Source organism: Saccostrea cucullata, unplaced genomic scaffold, assembly GCF_032062105.1.
Source record: "Saccostrea cucullata isolate Sc308-1 unplaced genomic scaffold, CSIRO_AGI_Scuc_v1 ctg89, whole genome shotgun sequence".
Lineage (NCBI taxonomy): Eukaryota > Metazoa > Mollusca > Bivalvia > Ostreida > Ostreidae > Saccostrea > Saccostrea cuccullata.
In genome coordinates, this window is record NW_026931171.1 from 343,859 (window position 1) to 371,626 (window position 27,768).

Consider the following 27,768-nt stretch of genomic DNA (forward strand, 5'->3'; position numbering starts at 1 on the left):
CGGATGTTGTCAAGAAACATGTGCTACTTCCGGTTTGAAAATTGAAAATGGCGACAAGTGCAGGAGACTGGTGCCTGATCGAGAGTGACCCTGGCGTATTTACGGAACTTATCAAGGGATTCGGTATGATATGACGAGCGGTCCAACTTTTATTCTTATATTATCTTTAGTGAATTTTTAAATTCTTAAAGTTACTCCTAATTATTTTAAAGTATAAATCTAGATCAGAGGAAATTCGAATGCAGTATAAAAAATGCATTTGAAATGGGTATTGAGGTTTCAAGTACATAGGTGTTTGGATTGTAATGTACATGAATATGTTTGATTGTAAATGAAACAAATAAACAAATTATTTTAAATGTTTATTTAACACGGTGTCACCAAACTTAATCTTCAGCATTTTACCTTGATCAGGTCGGGGGGAAACGTAAATTCCGCTATAATAATGGTATCTCACTATTATAGTGAAATTACGCTATATTTCCTGCCTTGGATACCCTCAGTTTCATCCGATAACATGCAAGGCGTTTGAACCGCAAGTCAAAGTGGGTATTAAAATGAACAAAAATTGTCATGCTTTCAAGTTTTGAATTTTAATAAATTTTCTACCGTTGCGTTTAATAATGCGAGCACTCTTTTTTTAACGGAAGTTGCATTTTTAACATAGCAACCGATGATTGCGGGGGTATTTAAGCCTGTTTGAATCTCACTTATTGATCACAAATGTGCACAAATTAATGCTTTTTGCAATTGTCAACTCGCATTCGAAAGGGTTTATTGAATTAAACAAGAAAAAGATTATTTTTGTCTGCATGGTAACGGGTATGGAGGCTCGTTATGGTAAACGGAAAGACCCATTATCATCCGACGCTACCGCGACCGATTTTTTTTGTGCATGGTTGTGTTAGATAGTGAACATGGGAACTGAGAAAAATTATTTTTTTAATCGTTCACTATAATAATTCATTGATAACATGTAGAAAATCATAAGTAAAATATTTTTATAAACGCTTAAATTTAGAAACAAATTTAAAATGTTATTGTTGTAATGTTTCAATTTCATTGTCATTGATCATCAAGATATTTGATAATTTTTGACGATATAAAAAGAGTTTACAAAAGTACTAATATGTATAGATATAGGGAAATTATGATTTTCCGGTCGCATTATCATGACGTAGTAAATAAAGTGCATGGTTAACTCTTTGCCCCTTGCGCTGTCTGTGACGTAATAGTAGCATTACATTTGTTACTTTTGGATGACGTTATCCTTTTCCCCGCAGCGCACTTGCGATAACGTGCTGAAAAAACGTGTTTTTGAGGATGCATTAACACGGTGTATAATAAGGAACTGTTGCCGTATACATCGCCCTAATATTTGTACAATCATTTGTAAAATGAATTCAAGTATTTTGATGATGAATTAATCCTGTTTATTTTGTTTAAATAATTCTTTTATGTGGACTTTTACAGACTTGATATATTATCATAGCTTGCAAGTAATTTCTTATCAATTTTAAATCTATTTAAATCGCAAACTTCGTTCAAAATAATTGTTTGAGTTTCCATTCAGGGTGTCATTTTTTTGCTCGTGTTAAAATGACGGACATCCCCCCTTTTTTTAATTTCTTTAGTTACATGCATTACCATCATATCTAAACTTGCAGAATCTTTCAATTATAAATAAAAATAGAAATGAGGTCTAGAAGAGAAGGATAATCACTTGAGAAAATTTTTTAAATAAATTTTTTAGGACAAAAAGGATTTGTAGCTTGCAGCACATTTAACTTGATTTATCTGTTCGAGAGGTAAATTTTTTTAAATTAATGAATATTGTTGGAATATCGCTTAATTTCTATTGAACAATACAATAGCGCATTGTCGATGGAAAATATTTTAATTATTAAAATACATGTGATAAAATTTAACTGCTCGCATCTTCTTATTAATATTTTGGCCGATTTACGGATGAAATACTGCCATGGGACTCGGCATTAAAATAATCAGTCTTAAATTAGCAATATATATCTAAACCTTGCTAGCCAAGGGTTTCCGATCCAAACTCTAGTGCATGGCATGGTGGAGATGTGAAGCGTATCGGAACCCCTTGGCTATAGTGAAGATTGCAGAATCTTTACACATACAGGTACATGTGGGCTACTAAAATATAGCACTTTAACAATAAAAAACAAAACTTGGGAGATATGGGGCTGTAGGCGAATTTGCAATAAATAAAAAAGAAAAGAAAAAACATCGAAAAGAAGTTTTTCTTTGTAATGGAATTTTTACATATTTTTAAAAACAATAGAATAGTTTACAAACGAGTCCATGAACTCCTAGGACGAAGCGATCAGTACTCGACATTTTCCCGATGTTGTCCTATAAGTATTCCGATTATTTGTGGAGCAAATGAGACAGTACTCTTAAAAATGTTTCTATGAAAATGCATTAATTATAGCTTTATTTATTGAGAAATATATTAAGCATTTCCACAATTTTTCCAAGGGTTGCTATATTAGATTTCTATGACACGATGAACTTTATGAACATGCAGCGTCGATGTACACGAAAACCTGTCCGCTTCAATTAAGAAAATTACGTATTTATATCAATTTAATCAAACTTGCAGAAAAAAGTCAAATTAATAACATGGTATACAATAAAAATTAATCAATTACTAGTACTCAGGATCTATCAGGAGTTAGTGCGTAGTGGATATACAATTTTTTCACGATATACTTTTGTGATATCCCATGATATTACTATAGCATTAAAAAATACAAGTTAACGACAGAGAAAATTAATTGATTGTGTTTGTAAAAGATGTACAATTCTGACCGAAATAAATATTCATATAGATCAGACAGGAGAATAAACAGATTATCTCAATAATTTGACTGCAATCTTTTTTCCAGTAAAAATTATTTATATTCTACTTTTTATTTCCGACATTACATTATACACTTATTTAATGACTACGAGGTAAACAGTCAAACTGTTGTCCTGAGGTAGTGGGGAAGATCTGGGAAACTGTTGCCCGAGGCCTTCAGCCGAGGGACAACAGTTTGACTGTTTCACCGAGTAGTCATTGAATAAGTGTTTTATTGACAAACTATAGTTTTATTTTCAGACATTTATTGAAGAGTAAATTTCAGGAAATAAAACTGTGACCGAAGAATTTCTTAATTGAAAATTGAAATTATTATCTTCGAACAATACCGGCAAATCATTGACATCAAATGCTTTGTTTTCTTAAAAAAAAACATGGATGTAAAATTTGAGATCAGTATCATGTGTGTCGGACATCACTGACATAATATTGTTGAAGTGTAGCTGATTTTCTTTTTTATTGATCGATTATTCAATAACTTAGTAGACAAGATGCATAACCACCCCCCCCCCCCCCCCCACCAAAAAAAAAAAAAAAAAAAAAAAAAAAACAGCATTCCTGTGGTAAAATGAAATGCATATATAATTTATAATCAGTCCCTTTATTTAACAAGCTAGCTGGTGATCGAAGAAAAAAAAAATGCCGGAAATTTTGAATGTAAAAAAATAATTCCGGAAATGAAATTAATGGGGAGAATAAATTAGATCGCTGTTGGTCAAAGATGTATAACACCCCCTGCCCCCGAAAGAATGAAGTTGTAAGCGTCCAAAAGCATTGCTCATCATTTATGTATCTTCATGGTACATGTATTTACCAGCTGTACTACCCTTTGAAACAGTCACGAGTTAACTGTCCATACACAAGTGGATGCCAAAATTATTTTTTGTGTATAACATAAAAAATATATCCAGTGGAAGAATCAAACAGACCACATCGCCGTCCTCTTCTTGAAAGTTTACTTCGCCAATTAAGATTTTTCAAAACTTATTATTTCTAGAGTATGCAGTATTGACATACATGAACCTACAGAGTATATATGTTTTCTTAAACATGTGAAAACGACTTAGTGAATATTTTCAAATAATATTCTGACGATATAAACGTACTCAAGGCGGGTCAAGGAATATTCCTATTAGGGACCATATACCCACTGATAAAACTAATCAGTAGACATGTCTTTTAACTTTACCCCCGCTGCGAAGGAGAAGGGGTATACTGTTTAACTCTGTGTGTTTTTCGTCTGTCTAGCTGTGTATCTGTCCGTAACAAAGTTTTTGGTCGCAGTTTTCTCAGCAAGTACGCAGCACTCATTACAGATGCTTAATTAAAATTTTAGCACATTCGTTACTGTGGCATGCCATACGGTGGTTTCATTTTTGTTCAAATCCGATGTCAACTTCCTGTTTTTCCGTGCGTCTGTCCGCACCATGCATACATACATGTAACAAATTTTTATCGCATTTTTCTAGGCAACTATTCAGATTCTTTAAATTTTAACACAATCTTTGTTGAGACATGTCATATAATGGGATTTTTTTTGTATATGAATCTGATGTCAACTTCATATTTTTTTCCGTGCATCTGCCTGTTACTGAACATGTGCAAATTCACATCAGAGTGGGGCAATATTGGTGAGCATTGGCTCACAGACTTCTTGTTTGTTCTGCCTTTTTAAAAAAAAAAAATATCAAACAAGTATACAGTATACTTGCATAAAATTTTCCCGAATACCTTGTTTTATGTATACATGTGTACGTATTTGTTTAGAAATCAAACGAACGATCGAGTAAGTTTTTTTTAACAATATCGGAAACGTTGACTTGATAATGAAATAATTCGAATTTAAATTAACCTCTTTTTCAACATGATATTGTCGTTCCTTTATTCTGTTCCTTTTTATTTGTGTATGTGTATTTTTTTTATTGCTGTGTAACATGTGTAAGGTGGGAAAATAATCAGGTTTACGAATTTGAATTCAAATAGAACAAGAAATAAGACAACATGAGACTACATGTAGCATAAGATTACATGTAAACTGGAACAAGCTATATTCTATGAACAAAACTGCTTTTCTCTACGGTTGTATGAGTATGTATAAACTTAACAATTCTTTTGTAATTTTATACATTCCTTGTGTCGATTTCTGCACAGGTTTTTATCAAAAACTTACATAAAAAAATCATTCGCCGAATTCGATAAATTCTGAATCAAGGGTTCCATCTCACACAAGATTGAGTGATTTCCTTTCCAGATCACCACACCAGTGAATGGTGAGCTTATTTAGTTCAAGAGAAAAACCTTCTTAATTTGTCTGGCATCCCAAGTTTCGTCCAATAAATCGAACGACTCGGACATATTAAATTGAGGAAAAATAATATTATTTGCGAAATATATTAGAATGGAATAACAAAATTTATTATCTAATAATTTATTATCATACCATCAAAACTTTACGCGTAATCAGGGCATAAAACGTCAAAAACGAAATGTGCGTTAAAGTGCGTGATTGCGGGGCAAAGGTATATGCGTTAAAATGCGTGATTGCGGGGCAACGGTATATGCGTTAAAATGCGTGATTGCGGGGATGGGGGTTAATAAAAAATCAAAAACTGTTCAACTCGTAAAAATTGTTTTGAATATGATACAGCTACGAATGATGCGACTGATACAAGGAATATTTCGTTTCCATATTTTGCCCAGCGCCTTGCAGCATAGCCTATTCTGCAAAACCATAGGGATTATCACATGATCAAGATCCAGGATGCACGTGGTTCGGTCATTTTTATTTCAGACTGTCTTCAAAGCATTATAAATAAATATTTTTTTAAAATAAGGATGTACATAGATATTTTAGTGCATTTGCTCATCAGATGAATTCATCGATGTAATAAAGTCTATAGGAGTCAGAAGCAAATTGAAGGGGGGGGGGGGTTAAACCAACAGAAAAGGTAAACCCCAATTTTCAATTATCTTACCCCCCCCCCCCCCCACCCAGCTCCCCTCCCCCGGTTCTGACGCCTATGAAGTCAATGATAAAAGAAATGATTGAAAATGAAAATACTGTGAATGTATTACATTTGGCATGTACAATATTTGGCGGAAATTCAATTTTCAACAAGTTAAAGCAGGTTTGATTTATCGCTGTCTGAAGTTGCTAGTTATAAAAGTTAATATAGAAGACATTTAGCGATGTACTTGAATTAGCGGACTCTATTTTCTACCAAAATTGCTAAATACAGTAGAATACACAGCTAAATGTAGTTATTTACGTTTATAGTATACGCTTCTCAAGATTCTAGTTCAGCTTTGAATATCTTGTACTTCCACTGCATGGATATGCTTTCAAAATTGTGAAAGTACTTTTTCAAATGCTAAATTGTTTGCGGCCGATTTGATGCTTTACATCAATTTTTAATTGTGGAAAATATTAACTGAGTCAAGGATGTTTTAGGCACTTCTTATGCTGAATATTGAGCAGTGGTGATTGGTTATTTGAAGTTTCCTTGTGGTTTAAACAATAAAACAATGGCATAAATCTAAAAGTCTGAAAAATTAATAGTTTTAGTGTGATTTTTTGCTATATAAAAATATTTTTCAAATAACAAGAAAAAAACTATTATAGCTATTTCTGTCAGATTTCCAAGTTAAATCATTCTTGCCTTACTGCATAACTAAGATACATTTGTGCGGAGTTAAAAAGATTGTTAATTCATAATTATTTGAACATGTGTTAAAATAAGGTTACAGGCACTCTTGTAAAATATTCCCGAAATAAATTGACTTTTTTTCTGAAATAAGCAATTATTAAACCAGCGGAAATTAAAAATTCGATAGATTTTCTAGGATTGTTTATATTAGTATTTTTTTATTATTTATAATAAATTGATTTTGTTAAAAGGATAGATATCGAGTTAATCAATATACCCTTTTTTATGTTTGCCATAATGTGTCTTTCCGTTTACCATAACGGCCCTCCATACTTGTAACCATGCAGACAAAAATAATCTTTTTCTTCTATAATTCCATAAACCCTTTCCAGTGCGAGTTGACAATTGCAACAAGCATTAATTTGTGCACATTTATGAGCAATAAGTGAGATTTAAACAGGCTTAAATATCCCCGCAATCATCGGTTGCTATGTTAAAAATGCAACTTCCGGTAAAAAAAAGAGTGCTCGCATTATTAAATGCAACGGTAGAAAATTTATTAAAATTCAAAACATGAAAGCATGACAGTTTTTGTTCATTTTAATACCCACCATGACTTGCGGTTCCAACGCCTTGCAAGTTATCGAATGAAACTGAGGGTATCCAAGGCAGGAAATATAGCGTAATTTCACTATAATAGTGAGATACCACTATTATAGCGGAATTTACGTTTCCCCCCAACCTGTTGATTACAGTTTAAATGCATTTGAAATGAAGCATAAAATTCCAAGCTCTTCTGTCTCAGATTTCACCGAAATGACTATAAGAGATATATATCAGATACGAGGATTTTGGCGTTGTCCATTTATTTTATCAGAAAAAGGCCTAGACAAGTTAGAAATTTATTTTCACTTGTTTTATATTAGTTTGAATTAAGACTTATAAATGGTAGGCCAATGTAAATTGATTTATTAAATTCATCTGTTTTCAAGCAGTATATTGAAAAAAGTAAGCATTTTTACACTGTGACATACATATACAGTAACAGGTAAGGACTAAATGTATGGCTGGACCGGAAATTGAACCAGGGACTCCTCCATTACCGGTGTCATATAATATATTGAACCCCGCGATATTTCGAACCCGGGTTCACAATATCCCTGCGAAATATTGAACCCCCCTATAAAATATTGAACCCGGGGTTCAAAATATTATGGCCATAAAATTTTGAGTCCCCCTACCCTTTTAATCTAAGAGGGAGGGAGGTTCAAAATATATAATGGCCATAAAATATTCGAGTCCCCCTGCCCTTTTAATTTTACAGGGAGGGGGGTTCAAAATATTATGGCCATAAAATACTGAGTCCCCCTGCCCTTTTAATTTATGAAGGAGGGGGTTCAGAATATTATGGCCATAAATATCGAGTCCCCCCACCTTTTTTAATTTAAGAGGGAGGGGGTTCAAAATATTATGCCCATAAAATATTGAGTCCCCTGCCCATTTAATTTTACTGGGAGGGGGTTCAAAATATTATGGCCATAAAATATTGAGTCCCCCTGCCCATTTAATTTAAGAGGGAATGGGGTTCAAAATATTATGGCCATAAAATATCAAGTCCCCTGCCCATTTAATTTTACAGGGAGGGGGGTTCAAAATATTATGGCCATAAAATATTGAGTCCCCCTGCCCTTTTAATTTATGAGGGAGGGGGTTCAAAATATTATGGTCAAAAAATATTGAGTCCCCCTGCCCATTTCATTTTACAGGGAGGGGGGTTCAAAATATTATGGCCATAAAATATCGAGTCCCCCCGCCTTTTTTAATTTTACTGGGAGGGGGTTCAAAATATTATGGCCATAAATATCGAGTCCCCTGCCCATTTAATTTGACTGGGAGGGGGTTCAAAATATTATGGCCGTAAAATATAGAGTCACCTGCCCCTTTAATTTTACAGGGAGGGGGGTTCAAAATATTATGGCCATAAAATATCGAGTCCCCTGAACATTTAATTTTACAGGGAGGGGGGTTCAAAATATTATGGCCATAAAATATTGAGTCCCCCTTCCCTTTTAATTTATGAGGGAGGGGGTTCAAAATATTATGGGCATGAAATATTGAGTCACCCTGTCCTTCTTATTTTACAGGAGGTGGGTTCAAAATATTATGGCCATAAAATATTGAGTCCCCCTGTCCTTCTTATTAGCTCACCTGAGCCAAAGGCTCAAGTGAGCTTTTCTGATCAGAATTTGTTCGTTGTCTGTCGTCGTTGTCGTCGTCATCAGCGTCGTCGTTGTAAACTTTTCACATTTTCATCTTCTTCTCAAGAACTACTGGGCCAGTTTCAACCAAACTTGCTTTCAAATCATGACCCATGGGAGTAGGGTGGGGCCAAAATGGCCGATCAAAGTTTTACAATGGAGTATAAAATAAAAATCTTTAAAAATCTTTAAAAATGTTCTTCTCAAGTACCGCTGGGCCTGGAAAGATGAAACTCATGTGGAATCATCCTCAGGTAGTGTATATTAAAGTTTGTTCAAATCATGACCCCTGGGAGTAGGGTGGGGCCAAAATGGCCGACCAACGTTTTAAATAGGAATTAAATAGGGAAACCTTTTAAAATCTTTTTTTCAAGTACTTCAAAGCCATGATTAGTGATATTTATATGGAATCATCCTCAGGTAGTGTAGATTCTAGTTTGTTCAAATCATGACCCCATGGGGGGTTAAAATTCAAGCTCCCCCCCCTACCTCAGTAAACTTTCAGTTCTGTATTAGTGTATGAAATTTGATCAGAATATCTTTAAAAGTGATGCAGTTGAATTGCTTACATTAGTATGTATCAACATATGAAGTTTGACACTAATTTCGTTAAAGTGAGGTCAAGGTCAAAGGAAATGCCAAGATCAAAATTCAAAAACTATTGATTCAGTTGAAAAGCTCTCATCAGTTAGTATCAGCAAATAAAGTTGAAAAAAATATTATAAATGGTTTCTTTAAAACTGACTTAAACACAATTTGATAAAAGTAAGGTCAAGGTCAAATAAAAGGTCAAAGTAAAAATTGTTGATGCAGTTGAATTGCTTACATCAGTATGTATCAGCATATGAAGTTTGACACTGATTTGGGAAACTTGAGGTCAAAAGTAAAAGGAAAGGTCAAGGTCAAAAATGTTGATGCAGTTGCATAGCTCTCATCAATATCTATCATCATATGAAGTTTGATGAAAATATCTTGGATAGTTTCTTTGAAACTAAGCTTTGAACAGAGCTAAACACAAAGTGTGACGGAAGGACAGACGGAAGGACGGAAGACGGACATGACAAACACTATATGCCCCGGCCACATTCATGGCGGGGCATAAAAATATATTTGACAACATAATCAGGCAAAAAAGTAACAAATAATATGAAAGAAGCTTTATTTATATGAACTTCAAAATTTCATTTCAAAATGTTGTAAATTGATATAAATTTTTGGTGATTTATTAGGACAGATCATTCAGTCACAGAGCAGAAAAATCTTAGATGTCTTAGGCATGAAAAAATAATATGAGCTTTCTTTTTCTCGACATTTTTCCAAGAGTTCATGACAGTTTGTGTTACCTTATCTAGTCTACATCCATACACAATTTCTTGTCAACCTTAAAATCTTTCAAACAAGTAAAGCATTAATTCTTCTGTTTTAAAAACCCAAAACTGCAGGTATTTATGAGATATAGTGTGAAATTGGTCACTCTCAATCATGTTCTTTACAGTCTGGATAAAGTTTTCATCCATAATCTTCTTCCTGACATCCCGTATAGCCTTTTTACAGACCAAGGTCTAACAGTCTAAAATTTGCTATTTGTAGACAAATGTCAGGAATACCCTAGTTTACTACATTTTATTAGGTCACCTGAGTAAACTCAGGGGACCTATTGCTATCTGTTTTCGTCCGTCGTTGTGCTTCCTGTGTCGTGTGTTAACATTTGAATAATTTCAGCGTCTTCTCTGAAACCACCGAACCAATTTCAACCAAATTTGATATACAGCATCTATGGGTGAAGGGGAACAGAAATTAAGAATTTCATGGTCACCGCCCCCCTGGAGCCTGAGGGGTGGGTCCAAAACCACTAAAATTATTGCAATCTTTAAAAATCTTCTTCTTTACTCCTGGACATCAAGCAGGCATACTGTTGGCATGATTGTAATCAGCATTGAGTCCTCTACCCAAATTGTGAAATTCATGGCCCCTGGGTCAGGGGTTCAAGTACTTAAGGGCAGGGCTAAATAGAATATATAGTGAAAATGCATAAATTCTTTGAAAATCTTCTTCTCTGCTCCTGGGTATTAAATAAACTAACCAAGTACATAGTTATGATGAGCAAGAGTGCCTCTTCAAGATTGTAAATTTTATGGCCCCAAGGTCAGGGGTTCTGGTGTTAGGGCGGGGCTATATTGATGATATACTGAAAATGCTCTTATTCTTTGAAAATCTTCTTCTCTGCTCCTGGGTATTAAATAAACTAAGTAAGTACATAGTTTTGATGAGCAAGAGTGCCTCCTCCAGATTTGTGAATTTTATGGCCCCAGGGTCAGGGGTTCTGGTGTTAGGGCGGGGCTCTAATGATTATATAGTGAAAATGCATTTATTCTTCGAAAATCTTTTTCTCTGCTTCTGGGTATTAAATAAACTAACTAAGCACATAGTTATGATGAGCAAGAGTGTGTTTTCCATAATTGTGAATTTTATGGCCCCAGGGTCAGGGGTTCTTGTGTTACAGTGGGGCTTTATTGATGATACAGTGAAAATGCATTATTCATTGACAATCTTCTCTGCTTCTGGGTATTAAATAAATTAACTCAGTACATAGTTATAATGAGCAAGAGTGTCTCTTCCAGATTTGTGAAGTTTATGGCCCCAGGGTCAGGGGTTCTTGTGCTAGGGTGGGGCTATATAGATTATATAGTGAAAATGCATTATTTCTTTGAAAATCTTCATCTCTGCTCCTGGGTATTAAATAAACTAACTAAGTACATAGTAATGATGAGCAAGAGTGCCTCTTGCAGATTTGTGAATTTTATGACCCCAGGGTCAGGGGTTCTGGTGTTAGGGCAGGGCTCTATTAATTATATAGTGAAAATGCATTATTCTTTGAAAATCTTCTTCTCTGCTTCTGGGTATTAAATAAACTAACTAAGTACATAGTTATGATGAGCAAGAGTGCCTCTTTCAAAATTGTGAATTTTATGGCCCCAGGGTTAGGGGTTCTGGTGTTAGGGCGGGGCTCTATTGATTATATAGTAAAAATACATTAATTCTTTGGAAATATTTTCCTTTGCTCCTGAGTTTTATGCCAGTGATCCAAGTATATATATTAATGATGAAGAAAGGTGCATCTAGCAGTGGGTTTTTATGCCCCCTGGGTCAGAGGGGGTGGGGGGGGGGGGGGGTGTTACATAGTCTGAGAATGAATTAATGCTTTGAAATCTGCTCTTTGGTATTAATCAACCATTTTTTGATAAAATTTGCAAAATTTTGAAATATGTGGCCCCTGTATCAGTGGTTCTTTTGGGATGAGGTGCACAACTGGGTACAAAGTAGAGTTGCATTTTCTCTTTGTTACTCTGATCTACCTCTGAGTATTAAGTTAATAGAGTAAGCATGCTAAGTCAATAATTATGATAAGCAATGGTGCCTCTTTCAAAATTGTGAATTGTGAATTTCATGGCCTCTGGTTTAAAACACAAACCAAATTTAATTGTTTGAAAGTTGTTACACAATACTCAGGTGACCTATAAGGCCCATGGGCCTCTTGTTACACATATTTTGGGCCTGTATTGGGGATATAGTACCCTTGACTTATTGTCAAAACTGAGTACAATATATATATTGGTACCCAAAATAAGGTCGCCTAACTTGAAATACAATTGTGAAATATGAAAGCCATATCATGATATGTTATGGCCAGGTTAAAGTTTTTTCATGAGTACAAAAATCTTCAACATCAAGGTCACAAGGTCAGGTTATTGGTATCAAATGAAAGGTCAAAGAATACATATGTGAATTACGGAAGCCCTAGTCCTAACTGTTAAAAAATTATGGCCAAGGTTAAAAAGATTTTCAGAAATCCAATATCATGCAATCAATATGATGTAAAAATATCATACTCAACTTGAAAAAAAACCCACACACACGTACAATAAAGTCATCAATATTTTATGATAATATTAAGTTGAAGCCCTTCTCTTCACTCTCCCTAAAAAATAAAAAAGGACAGGGGACTCGATATTTTATGGCCATAATATTTTGAACCCCCCTTCCTATAAAATTAAAAGGATGGGGGTTCCATATTTCATGGCCAAGATATTTTGAACCCCCTCCCTCTTAACTTAAAAGGACAGGGGACTTGAAATTTTATGGCCATAATATTTTGAACCCCCTCCTTGATAAATTAATAGGGCAAGGGACTCAATAATTTATGGCCATAATATTTTGAACCCCTCCCTCTTAACTTGAAAGGACATGGGGGTTCAATTTTTTATGGCCATAATATTTTGAATCCCCTCCCTTTTAACTTAAAAGAACAAAGGGGTTCCATATTTTATGGCCATATTTTGAACCACCCTCCCTCCTAACTTAAAAGGACATGGGGATTTAATATTTTATGGCCATAATATTTTGAACCCCCTCCCTCCGATCTTTAAAGGACATGGGGGTTCAATATTTTATGGCCATAATATTTTGAACCCCCTCCCTCTTAACTTAAAAGGACATGGGGGTTCAATATTTTATGCCATAATATTTTGAACCCGCCTCCCTGTAAAATTAAAAGGACAGGGGGACTCAATATTTTATGGCCATAATATCTTGAACCCCCTCCCTCTTAACTTAAAAGGACATGGGGGTTCAATATTTTATGGCTATAATATTTTGAACCCCCTCCTTGATAAATTAATAGGGCAGGGGATTCGATATTTTATGGCCATAATATTTTGAACCCCCCTCCATGTAAAATTAGAAGGACAGGGGGACTCGATATTTTATGGCCATAATATTTTGAACCCCCCTCCCTCTTAACTTAAAATGACAGGGGGGATCAATATTTTATGGCCATAATATTTTGAACCCCCTCCCTCTTCACTTAAAAGGAAGGAGACTCAATATTTTATGGCCATAATATTTTGAACCCCCTCCTTGATAAATTAATAGGGCAGGGGGATTCAATATTTTATGGCCATAATATTTTTAACCCCCTCCCTTTAAAAGTAAATTGGCAAAGGGACTCAAAATATTATGGCCATAATATTTTGAACCCCCTAACTCTTCAATGAAAAAGGTAGGGGTTCAATATTTTATAAGGGGGTTCAATATATCGCAGCGAAAAAGTAAACCCGGGTTCAAAATATTATGCGATATATTGAACCCGGGTTCAATATATCGCGGTATCAAAATATGCTACACCGGTACTAGTCAGGTTCTTTACCAACTGAGCTATCCAGCCCAATATCCACGACCAAAACCATTATGCTCCTCCCCCTTAAATTGCCTTTGCTCTCAAAGACACAACCCAAGTTGTTATTTGACCCTGGCAGGACTTTCAGTTACAAGTCCATGGGTGGTGAACAGCACCAAATCTAAGAGAAAATGTATGGCTGCATGGACTTGGAATCGAACCCAGACTCTTGCATCACTAATCAGATGCGCTCTACAGACTGACCTATCCATATCCATGCCCAAACCATTACGATTCAAATAAAAATCATTTCTGTAGGACTTTTAAAAAAGTGTTTGTTTTTCCTCTCCTGACTGACAGCTTAAAATTGACCTGACTCAAAACATTTTTCAACCTGCAAGAAATTTTTTTACCCCCTATTTATTCCTGGATTTTTTCCATTCTGTCAAATAAATATGTTTGTTGAATTTGCTAGGAAGAAAAGAATTTCCCACCTACCTACAGACCTAATGTTTTTAACCTTGGTTGAAAGAGGGCATGTAAACATTATTTTAAATTTAAAGTTGTATTATTTTGTTGAGTATAACCCTGTATTTAAAAATAATTATTTCAATACCTGTTTCTCAACTGGATTAATGATGTCCAGGAAACGTTTTGTAAGAACTGAAATGCAAAGTTTGCAAGATGAAAAATTGAAACTGATTGAATACAACTTCTGTTATATTTACATATTTAAAAGATGTCATGTGCAGTTCAGTGTGTAATTTTGATATGATATGTCAGAAGTGAAGTTTTATTTTCTTTTACCCAGGTTGTGAAGGAGTACAAGTGGAGGAGCTATGGAGTTTGGACTCTACAAGTTTTGAGAATCTTAAGTAAGACAATTATTTAACCACAAAATACATAACATGAAATTCTCTATAAGAAATTTTGAAAAAAAAAAGTGAAGTACGAATTATTTATAGTATAAACATGATAAACATTAATAGCCATTCTCTGTAACCACTTAAACTTCGTTGCCACGCATGGTCACCAATTTTGATGAAACTTCATCCATGCTAAGTACGTGACACCAGAAACAAACATCAAACAAAATTTCGTTGCTATGTGTCTCGGTTGCTATGACAACAGCTGGAAAATTTTGAAAAATCGAGATTTTCAGCCACTTTAAATCTTGACTGTGGCTTAATAAAAACTAGAAAAAGGAAACAAACCATTCTCACAAAAACATGACACCTTGATGTCACTTATACTGTAAAGAAACTTTTTAGAATATATCTCTAAGTAAGTGGTAACCAAGGGTACATTTGGAATACATTTAAAATGCTGAAATATGCTGAAAAACACTCCGCATTCACTAATGGTAGGTGTTATATGCTCAAACTTAATCAACGACTCAAGAAAAACAATGAAAATATTTGACCTTAAGTATATAGGTTTAAGCAATATTATTCTATAAATAACTTTTATGGTTGCCATGGTAACACAGTGTAACCATGCAAAACCAGTAACTAAGATTGGGTTAATGCTACTGTCTTGAGGAAAAACATGAAAATTCAAGACTGGCAAATATGCATCCTTAGGACCGTGCAACACCAAAACCATAAGAAAAATTGGGTATAATTACTACTTTGCAGTGTTACCATGGAAACAAAGTACCAGTGCTTAAAAGTGAATTATTTTTCTCTGCATTAAGAATTAAATTGCCATTTAATCAAGAAAAAAATTAAAGGACTCAGCTTGAGTAGTACTTATCTGTTAGAACTGAAGTTGAATATCATATATTGATAAAATTTGATGAAGAAAACAACACTGTTGCTATGGTTACCAAGAAGGGAAAATGTTCGATTTTCTGAACTTTATATCAATATTAAACCCTGTGTGCCAACTTCTTGCATCCACTTAGAGATTGGATGATAGTCAAAATTAAAAGTCAGGTAAGCTGTTAATAAATATCAATCATAAAAGTTTTGGGAATCTACATTTAAGGGTACGTATCCAAGGAAAGAAAATATTTTTAAGGTTTTTAAGCATATATTTTCTGCTTATTTCCATAGCAACGCTCTAGTTAAAGAATCTAATCTGAATTTTTTCAAATGGGAAAACTAGGAGCACACCAACATCTTTAAAAATTGATCATTAGTTATGAGGAAATGTGCTATTTTTAAAAGATAGGATCAGATTTAAACATACAAAATGTTACTTTGAAGGCTCTCTGTGGTATAAAAACCTTGGCAACCATTGCCAACCAAAATGAAATATATTTTGTTCTTGGTATATGTTTCAAGGCTCTTTTTTCTGTTATTTGGTCACATTTCATCCTATAATTGCTTGTTATTTTTACGTGTATGACTTTATAAAATTCAATGAATATTTTTTTTACTTTTGAATACTTTGTTTCCATAGTAACGTATGTAGTAGTTGATTTACCAAACATGTTTATCATGCATTTGAGACATCTGACCTTCTAATTTTGGAAACAGTCATCGCCAATAGTTTGCTTTGCCGCAAATGTTAACTATGGGGCTCTAAACATGTTAAAAAATGTCTTTTTTCGAACTTTAAGACATGTTGCCATGGTAACTATAAAGCATAGCAACCAATTTTTGCCTGATTTCAGTTTAGGGTATCAATGACTTTTATCATAGAGAGTTTGGAGAAATTCTGAGACTATGCGTGCCACAGCTCCTATATAAAATTTCAAGTCATTACAGAGAATGGCTCTTAAAAAGATATCATGACGAAAATTGTGACTTCTAAACAAAATGGAGAGTCGGAGGTGGGGGATACAGTTGAACTTCAATATTTCTAAAACTGATATCTTGATTCCTTGCATATCTCAATTTTTATTTCTATTCATATGAAATTTTACATTTCAAGGTGATCATGAATTTGAGGGTCTCTCCATACCTCGAAAACAACGAAAATTAATCTACCACAAAAAAAATTGATTTCACTGTAGGAGCTGTTGGTGTTTTTTCCCTTGACTTAGACACCCATGAAATCATGAATTAAAACCTTACACAAAATGAAATAGATATTAGAAATTATCAGGCTATTTGTTATAATACAAGCAGTTAGTTACCCACACATATACACACATATACACATTTGTTAACGAACTAGATACTTTGGAATACTTGACAATTAAGAATAGCACCCAGGTCTTCATTTTGTTTGTATACAAATCTTTATATCAACAAATGTTGTTCAGATAATTGTATTTAGATTACAAGGTATACTGTAGATATATTGGTTTGATATTATGTTTTGTAGACCAGTTTATGGACTGATATTCCTGTTTAAATGGCAACCAGAATCGGAACCAGAAGGCAGCATTGTCCAAGACAATCGTATAGAGAAAATCTTCTTTGCAAAACAGGTATGAGGGGTGTTAGAAAAGTTCGCGGACAAGTTCAATTGTGAGCGCGCTATTTCCACGAAACCGGTCAAACTTTCCAGATAGAATCTTTACTTTTTTGCCAATAAATATACAAGAAATTTTTTCTCTCCGATGATTATTAAAAATTATACAGCTTTTTTATTTTGATAAAACTTGCTTCACGGAGCATGCTACATTTTGGCACGTTTACATCACAAAGACTCTTTATTAAAATTAAAAATTGCACAATTGTAACGCAAAGAGGTTTATGATATTTTACCTGCCGCTAAAGTATTCATGAAACATCACTGGGAGAAATTTTGAACTAAATTGGAGGGTATCTGACTGTTTTATAGCCGTTTGTATATGATCATTGCGTAAAAACACAGCCAAAAATCGGAACGTCATTGAGCGTCATGGAGCACTGCACTACGTAAAAATTATGTATGCAGACTGGAAAATGTCTAAAAAGAGATTAAAATGTTCAAGATGCTGCCGGGAATTTCCTACACCTACAAAGGAGAAGTTTTCAAATGGTTGTAGCTTCATAAGAATGGAAGGATTGACATTTTGAAAGATTAACTCCAGCGATACTTCAGTACCCCCGTATCGCATGGACGTTGCGTTGCGCCTATATGGTAATGCATAGTTTCCATACCTGATCCATTAACTGCATTTTTTTTACTTTTTTTAAGATCTCAATAATATCTGAATCAGTACAAAAGACATTGTCGAAGAAAAGTAACATTTCTTGATAAATAGATATTCAATTTTAAAGTAGAAAAAAGATCAGAAAAATCTAAAGATTTATAGAACTGCGACAAAGGTTAACGGGTTGAAATCTGGTGGTTACGTCGCCTTACGTCAAGTGATTGCTCCGTGAATCCCATAACCTCACAGAAAAAAATCGTTGTAAATTTTCAAGATTTTATTATATGAACCTGATTTTTGACATACAAATAAAAAAAATGTAGGAATTTATTCAGACATAGGTCATACTTCACAGTACTCAATAGATTTTCCGTAATTCAATGTGTCCTCGAACTTTTCTAACGACCCTCGTACATGCATGTTTGAATTTGTCTTTGAGCAGTTGTGGTTAAAGAAAATAATAATCTCAAAATTTTTATATCACAGTATAGAATGATTTATTTGTCAGACATATAAGGAAATTAATTTACTGTAATCTAATTTTAGGACTGAATTAAGACAATGAAATGTTTCTATCTATTGGGATTAACGAAGGCAACATAGCAGAAAAAAAATCATAAGCCCCATAAGCTAAAGATGTCTTTCTTCAGATATTTATGATTACTATCCTATTATAGAAGTCAGCTTTTCAATTGCATGATGTATTTTTCTTTTTAAGGTTATAAACAATGCCTGTGCTACACAAGCAATCATCAGTGTTCTTCTCAACTGTCCCGAGAGCGAGGTCAAACTCGGCCCCACGCTCGGACAATTTAAAGAGTTCGCTCAGGCCTTTGATCCTGCTGTGAGTATTCACATCTATTTATTTACAGGATTTCTAACTAAGTCATTTTTTTAGCTCACCTGAGCCGAAGGCATGTTTTAAAAATCTTCTTCTCAAGAACCACTGTGCCAGGAAAGATGAAACTTATATGGAAGCATCCTCAGTTAGTGTAAATTCAAGTTTGTTCAAATCATGACCCCCGGGGGTAGGGCAGGGCCACAATGGCCAGTCAAAGTTTTACATAGAAATATATAGGAAAATTCTTTAAAAATCTTCTTCTCAAGAACCACTGTGCCAGGAAAGATGAAACTTATAGGGAAGCATCCTCAGGTAGTGTAAATTCAAGTTTGTTCAAATCATGACCCCCGGGGGTAGGGTGTGGCCACAATGGCTGATCAAAGTTTTACATAGAAATATATAGGACAAATCTTTTAAAATCTTCTGCTCAAGAACTACTTGGCCAGGAAAGATGAAACTCATGTGGAATCATCCTCAGGTAGTGTAAATTCAAGTTTGTTCAAATCATGACCCCCGGGGGTAGGGTGGGGCCAAAATGGCCGATCAAAGTTTTATATAGGAATATAGGAAAAATCTTTAAAAATCTTCTTCTCAAGAACCATTAAGACAGGAAAGATGAAACGCTTGTGAAATCATCCTCAGGTAGTGTAGATTCAGGTTTATTCAAATCCTGACCCCGGGGCTAGGGTGGGGCCATAATGGCTGTTTAAAGTTTTACATAGGAATATATAGGGAAGCCTTTAAAAATCTTCTTATCAAGTACTTCAAAGCCATGATTAGTAATATTTATATGGAATCATCCTCAGGTAGTGTAGATTCTAGTTCGTTCAAATCATGATCCCCTAGGGGGTTAAAATTCAAGCCCTTCCTCCACCCCACCCCCCCACCCGCAACTTTCAGTTCTGATCTGATATGTGCTTTTTCCTAGCCGATGTGCTCAGGTGAGCGCTGTGGCCCCTGGGCCTCTTGTCTTGGTTTTATCTTTAAATGAAGTAATAAAAATAGGACATATTATTAACAGTGAAGAGACAATGAAAATCAACTGTGTTTAAAAACTAGTTTTACCTGATTTCAGTTACGAGGGTTGACATTGAGTAACTCAGATACCATCCGAGAGGTTCATAACAGTTTTTCAAGGTGAGCATCTAGAATTACATGAAACTTTGAACTTTTCTCAAAAGTCCTAGATTTGTATATACTTAGCATTATTAGTTTGAATGCAATACACACTTAAATACAAGTGTGTTGCAGTGGGTAGAGTGTTTTCTCTAAGAGTTGTGGAGTTAAGAATTCATTCTTACCTCATGGGTTTAAATCCCACTGCAGGACATGAAGACCAGTTTGGATGAGACCATATTAACAAGGTCACATGTCACAGTAGGAGCTGATGAAATAGATCCCTTTAAATGCTCAAAGACTGCAAGTGTCGAGTACTGGTCTTAATTCGCAGTCCTCCTGCTGCAAGTGGTGGCTTCCAAATATGAAAGAAATATTCTCAAAGAAACAAACTTAGAAGCATTACATGCTTACTTAATTATCAATGATTTGATTAAGGTCTTCCGTTTCCAACGGAAGACCTTCTACTGATTCTGATGATTAAGATTATTCTTATTATTCTTTTTTTTTTCCTTTTCCTAGACGCCAACTTTGAGGCCTCATATTTCACTCATTTCTCAATGGATTTTGCTCAAATTTTCAGAGTTGATAGACGTTACTAAACTCTATCAGAATGCTATCTAAAATTTCAAAAAGTCACTTCCGGTTTTGAGTTATTTCCCTTTAAACGAAAATTTATAGGCTTTCGTTTCCAGACAAAGGCTCAGAGACGGCTAAAGCTGGAGCAAAAATTCTACTGATTTTAGATAATAGAAGGATTGAAGTTGTGCATAGTGGTTTTTGTTTTTCGATTTCTGTATTCAAAATGGCGCTATATAGGGGTCAAAAATTAGAACGCCTAAAAGAGCGAAAATTTACGCATATTTTGCTTTTTATCTTCTAAACTAAAAATATTTTGTTGAGACATAATGAACAAAAGTTGTGCATAATTGCAAGGGCTTTCATATAAAACTATTCAAAAGGGGCTGGTCCCTATAATTAGGGATCAAGGGACCTTGAAAGTTTTTGCTTTATAACTCAAAAACGGTAAATATTTCGAAATGACTATTGATTATAAAGTTGGGCTTTAACATCTTACTTATCTCATGAAATTGTTATTGTGTTCGAGTCTTGTTTTAAATGAGCTGGTGCATGACCTATATACCCGTTATGCACAGGTAATTCTTTTCATTCAGCACGTAAACGAGAGCTCCTCATGCGTGTACATGTAACCAAAGCAAGCTTACTATAAATAATAAAATGGCTACTTTGGATTCTAATATTCTTCAGAATATAGTTCTTGAAGTGTTTGTGCTTTTTTTTCTTCCAAATTATCATTTTAATTCACTGACAACTTTCCCTTTTATTTCATTTTTTTTAAAAATCGTTTAAACCAAGTCTACTAAAAAGGGGAAGAAAATATAATCTTTTCTTCTTATCACATAAAAACAAACAATATAGTGAGAAAATAAAACATAAAAAAGCACATATACTATTCACAGCCATTAAGCGTACGGCTTTAACATTCACCTTGTTTGTTTACAATTATATAACGCGCCTCCCTCGATAGCGGCGGGGCAAAGTCGGTCACCGGGAATCAATCGGCGTGTGATCCAGCGACCTACAGTCATACACAAAAAATAAACAGCCACAGAATAGTTGAATTAATTCTTGATGATTTTGTTCCTTTTAATACTATCTCTGCCCCATGAAAATATTATTTTGTTCGAGTCTTACGTATGGTAGGAAAGAAAGCTAGATCCGTTCTCATTTTGATATTGAAGAATTTTTGAAATAAACTTGCCGTATGTAATAAATATTTTACAACGCTGTATCAGGTTTTAAACGGTGTTCTTTGTTTCCCGTTAAGAGTATTCGATGGTATCATTTTCCTTTTATTAATAAAGATCTTTCCAACTCCAAGAGAAGGAGTATCTATTATTCGTTTGAATATAAACACAAACAATTTAAACGGAAACAATATACGCCCGGATTTCATAAAAAAAGGATAAACTTAAGAGTCGAATAATACACAATTATTTACTGTGCGATTCTCATAATTCACCTGGAACCCAGATTCATTACGTAATCTATCTTTCGATTACACAGCCGAGAAATTCTAAAGCGACACACAGCGGTGAACCATTGACCTCTCAGTCATAGGCAAAATAACTGGTATATTCAAACCATTCTACAACAGTAAACAAATATTATTTTCTCTAAGTAAATTAAATCTTTCAAAAATATCTTAAAATGTTATAGGTTTGACTTTAGTATAAAACGCTGGGGCATTTATTTTACATGTACATTAATCAGTCTTCAATTTTTAAATATTCGTAATTTGACGATTCATAGCACTGGCGATCTTCAGTTCCTTTACCTCAACCAATATTTATTAAAATGCACAAGCTTTGCTCTTTTCACACACAAATAAATCCGTTTTCAACACAAGTTTTCCGAAACACATTTTTTTTCATCACAGTCATTAACCATGGCTATATCAATTTTAAACTTTTAAAAGGAATCTTCCGAATCGTAAGGATAGAATTATACTCAATGAAATGGATTAAACATCGATAAGTAACAATGGCACGTGTAAACTTCAAAAGTGACTTCTGTGCTGCACACTGTCTATTTATATTACCCGGGGTATGTAGGTTTTATAGTAAAGTTCAAGAAATAATGATTTTAAAGCAATGAACTTAATTTGTTTTATAATTTACTCAAAACCCATATAAATGATTAGTATAGTATGTACATTCAAGTAGTAATAAACCCGCATCTTATGTCCAGAATCGAAAATCTACGAACTTATATACCGGGGTAACAATCTTATCTTAATACAGTCTTATCATGTAATTACACGCTTTTACAACCTAAATTAAACTGTTAAATTCATAACCGGCACCAAAGTCAAACCATTTGTATCACTTAGTATTTTCTTTAAAATAATGAACTTATATCTAGCGCAAATTACTTTCCTTGGTTTAAAAATACGCGTACGAGAGAAAGCGAGTGAGAGGCATTTTATTCAAGTACATTCATGTTTTTACCAGCGAGTCCCTGTATCAAGTATTGTCTAATTTTTATTCTATTACACATAATATTCCTTTCCTATTTAAATTTAATTTATTTGATGATTTTATTCAACTTCAAGAACAATATCATTATGTAGACAGTAGTACTAAAATGAAGTCCATACACGGATGCTATTGTACATCGGGAATTTTCTTTAATCATTTATCCATGTATTCCTCCTTCAAGGGAAATAATTATGAATAAATTGATTGAATAAGGTGTATAAAACCACGTGGTTTCGGTTTGTTAGCGTGTTTTAGATCATGATCAGCAAATCACAACTCCTCGGGTCTTCCTGTCTAACATGTACAGAATAATAACCTCGAATGTATAAGGGATACATCAAGACATCCCCATTCTCCTCACCCTCTTTTACCCAAACTTTGAAATAAATGAGGAAAGATATTTTATTTGTGGACTTTTGAGTTTAATTTTATTGAAAGTAAAGCTAGCTGTTACCTAAAAGAGGTATTATGAAAGGGACTTTCAACCCCGTCTATCTTTCATAAATAAATACTCCATGTTGTTTGAATATTAATATCCGGTGATGTTTTAAAATACCTCAATGTTGTTTTTCTGACCTGTGACAAAATGGAACAAGATAATGCAAATTTCAAACATCTTCATCGGCCAATGACAGAAAAGTTATAAAATTCCTGTCAGGGTTACGAACTTCTAATCACTAAAAGGTGTTTGTCTTGACAAAGAGCCAAGGTTATTCTGTTAAGATCAAGGTCACTGACAGATGAAATATTTTCTTTACTACGCCATGAAGTAATAAATGAAAATCATTGGAGGCTTTTACTTGAAACATAGATTTCTTATGATTGGAGGTTTTGTCATGTCTCTGATCAAATGTCTTTTTGGCAAATCAAGGTCACTGACAAAGAAAAAAAAATGTTTAAGCATAACTAATTCACTGGAGGCTCATGCTGAGAAGAAAGGTTGTTGACATAAGAAGGTGCAGTGACCTTGACCCATGTTCTGTACTTCCTGTCCACAGCTCCAACGGAAGACCTACTCGTTGCTTTGCAACGAGCTCGGCTCTAGTTTTACATTCAGTATAAAATTTTACAGGCAGCAGATGTTTGAGTTTGATGAGAAATTAGCCAAAAAGGATGATGATGTCTACCATTTCGTCAGTTACATACCGATAGATGGAAGACTTTACGAATTAGACGGACTGAAAGAGGGACCAGTAGATCTAGGTAATGCTAATATATGTATCTGGATATCGGCTAAGTAATGTAGTTTATTTTCATTTATTTGATACTGGGGGGTATGCTAAGATGATGCATTGAAAGCAATTTTTTTTTCCAAAAAATTTTCATATTTCATAGGAAACATTAAATGCTCATAAGGAGGCACCTGTTTGTTAATATTCATTTTTCTCTCGTTTCTGTGGTAATCTGTAGGGGCCATCCCTGCTGATACAGATTGGCTGGACGTTGTCAGACCAGTTCTAGAAAAGAGGATGCATAAGTAAGAAATCAAACCACATAACCATGTTAATTAAAGGCCTTATTTGTTTCAGGCTGAATTCTACTTCATCTGTTATTAGTGAACTCATTTCTTGTTGTGCATAATTCTGTTGCTGTTGAATGTCCACCTATCTATGCTGAAACTTTTTACATAATTACAGGATTTTAAAGCCGATTTAAAATTGTTATCTGGGAAATGACTCAAGACTTTCTTGTAGTTTCTACTTCAAAGAAAGCAAAAAAATAATAATAATAAATAAATGAGACTAAAGTATTCTGCTGACAGAGTCAATACAGTGTGTAGTACATGTTGTGGCTCATTTTTTTATATTAATGTATTTTAATCAGAACATTGATAAAAAGCAGATGAAATCCACTTTTGTTTTAAACTTACAATATTGAAAATATTACACATTAAGTCCCTTTTTTGTTTTTTTCATGTTTTAAACTTACAATATTGAAAATATTACACATTAAGTCCCTTTTTTTGTTTTTTTCATACTCTTAATCTAACAAAGTACAGATACATTTCACTTGAAATACCCGTTAATTACATTATCAAAAATTCACTTTGACTTTCTTGCACTTCTTTAGATATAGTGCAGATGAAATTCATTTCAACTTAATGGCAATAGTGTCAGACAGAAAAGCCATGTATCAGAAGAGATTAGAAGAACTGCAGGTGAGTAGTCTACAAGAGGACCCTCACTTGTGTAAAGAGATTTAAAGAAGATTTTTATACCCCTGCTGAACAAAGTTTGGAGTGTATGGGGGCTTTACATTCACATAAATCACAATGACCATCTTTCTGCAGTCTTTTTAGTTTGGAAGTGATATCTAAAAATACTCAATAACATTTTTTGTCAAACTTTGTTCAATATAAATCTTTTGAAGTTGTGCCCCCTGATATGATCAGATTGATTTGTCAAAATTAACTTCAAGAAATATGACCTTTGAAAGATTCATTCCTGTGAAAAGGTATATTTTCCTTTGGGTTTTGACCCAATACCAAGGTCTTTTTGGACAAGGTCGGAGCACAAGGTACAAAAGTATTTAGTTATTAAGATAGCCACATCTTTTAAGTAAAAAATTAGTAGATGCTCGTACTTGCAGCTTAAACCCCCGGTAATTTTGCCAAGGTCAATGTCACAGCTTTAGAAAATAAATAATTCTTGCCATATCCATAACTGATGTGGATAAAAGCATTTAAAGATTATACTAGAAACAAAAGATGCTTGTGTCCTGTTGAACTTGGACTGTGGGTGATTTTTTTTGTAAACTGGGATCAATCTCAACCAAATATATTAAAAGTAAAGGTGAAATTGTTGTAATATTTACATGCATTGTACATTTTTTACAGTCCAGAGGGATGGAGACCGAGGATGATCAGTTAGAAATTAGTCAGTTAATGGTCAAGATTCAGGAGGAGGATGTCAAAATGAAAAGATACAAGGTAACATTAACACAGAATGATCAGATAGAAATTTGCCAGTTAATGGATAAGAGTCAAGAAGAAGTTAAAAAAAAGTTACAAGATAACATTTATATAAAGGGTCAAGATGTTACACAGGTTTATATCAGAAAGGTAATTATATCAGAAAGGTAATTTTACCTAGTTGTGAGGTTGTAGCTAAAGCTAATATCTGTGTGTATTTTGAAACAGGTAGAGAATATCAGGAGAAAACACAATTACCTCCCTTTCATAATGGAACTACTCAAGATACTAGCAGAACAGAAGCAGTTACTTCCCCTTGTAGAAAAGGTGAGAAATCTACACAAAGACATTTTTGAAAGGTCAGAGTGCACAAGAATGGAAATCCTGACTAAAGATGGAATGTATTTGACTTCTGATGTACTATATAACATTGTCTACTCTGTTTACCCAGCAAGAAATGCATGGAATTCTCTCTTCTAGTGTTTACAAAATTTTTTTTTTATTTTAATTTTTAATTACTCTGTAATTAAAGGAATATATCAGCTTTTCAAAATTTAATTGCAGGCTAAAGAAAAAGCAGCAAAGAAGAAGACAGAGGAAGTGAAATAAAGAAGATAAAAATCATAAAAGAAACAAAGTGAAAGTGAAAACAAAGATACTTAATAGACAAAGCTAAGTACAGGCATGTATGGTTTTCTAGAATGTCACTCATTCAAATTCTCAAGGCACAATGATCTGGCGAAAAAAAGAGAACATATTGAAGATATGTACATATTTATAATTGTGTACTTTAGTTTTCTGTTAATCATGTACCATTTAACTTGAGGTCATTTGCAGCATAGCTGAATTATCTCCATTTGGATTCAAATAGTCATACTGACAAGACATACATGTACATGAATTGAAAATATGTCACATTTCTTTATCATTTGCACAAATATTTACACATTAAATCTCTTCCGTTTAGGTTATGTTTGTAATGGAGATATAGAGAGGTTGTTGAATCACTTCAGGTTTTTGCCCATTTTTCAATAAATTGCAGTAGATTTGAAATCTTCAGGTCTGTGAATTTGGTATCAAATGTTCCTGTCTCAGGTTGGTTTTCACAATTTTTTTTCTTGTAAATTTAGATTACAGAAATTTACTCTTTTGTACAATCAGGTTTGTATTGTTTTATTTTTGTCTACTTCATTTGCACGGTAGATTTATTTTTTTAATTTTTTTTTTTGGTAAATTTGTTTGTTTTGTATTCAACATTTGAAAATATAAGACCATAAAACTTTGCACAAAACATGTGGATTTTTCTATATGTGCTGACCATGCCATTAATGTAGAGCTACCACTGGTAGAATTGTTGACTGTAAGTGACCAAAAACTTTCACTGCCACTGGTGAATTTTCATGTTTTAATTGACCAGACCCCTTACCAGGATTTAAGGTTTTGGTGAATGTCTTTTCGTACTTGAATAGAACTTGTTATTGTTGTTGTAATATTAATAAATAAAACAAGTAAAATTTCAATTAGTTTATGTCTTTAAATGAAGAATATGGAGTTGATGTGATAAGAAACAGAGATGTTCAATGAATTTTGATTTTGTAGGTCAATTGATTCATCTATTTTTTGCTGCCATTAACTGTTATGCTTCTTTAGTCAGTCATAAAGTTTTAAATGATTGTAAACTATTACTTCTATATAAAAATTGTCAAAAATATTACTGTTATGGAATTATCTGGTTAATGTAGATATCAGGGAAACTTAAATGATTCGAGAAATCCATGGATGAAGAAATATTAGAAGGAGTTATCACCCTTAGCACATTTTTTTTTATTTGATT

At 33.8% G+C, this 27,768-nt stretch overlaps 1 protein-coding gene across 1 annotated transcript; it reads left to right on the forward strand.

The window, feature by feature from the left end:
• Positions 1 to 7: 7 nt before the first annotated feature.
• On the forward strand, positions 8 to 27,454 carry LOC134231656 (ubiquitin carboxyl-terminal hydrolase isozyme L5-like). Its single transcript, XM_062713640.1, has 11 exons — positions 8 to 123; positions 14,783 to 14,846; positions 17,248 to 17,353; positions 18,723 to 18,848; positions 19,921 to 19,982; positions 24,096 to 24,226; positions 24,434 to 24,500; positions 25,094 to 25,181; positions 25,860 to 25,952; positions 26,163 to 26,261; positions 26,499 to 27,454. The coding sequence occupies exons 1-11, from the start codon at positions 48 to 50 to the stop codon at positions 26,541 to 26,543; spliced, it is 957 nt and encodes a 318-aa protein (XP_062569624.1). The 5' UTR covers positions 8 to 47; the 3' UTR covers positions 26,544 to 27,454.
• The last annotated feature ends 314 nt before the right edge of the window (positions 27,455 to 27,768 follow it).

Excerpts from the sequence above, each read along its gene's own strand:
- LOC134231656 (XM_062713640.1), top strand. The coding sequence starts at position 48 with ATGGCGACAAGTGCAGGAGACTGGTGCCTGATCGAGAGTGACCCTGGC. Across the intron at positions 14,847-17,247 it reads ACAAGTTTTGAGAATCTTAA|ACCAGTTTATGGACTGATAT; the intron begins GTAAGACAATTA and ends TATGTTTTGTAG. Across the intron at positions 18,849-19,920 it reads CTCAGGCCTTTGATCCTGCT|TTACGAGGGTTGACATTGAG; the intron begins GTGAGTATTCAC and ends ACCTGATTTCAG.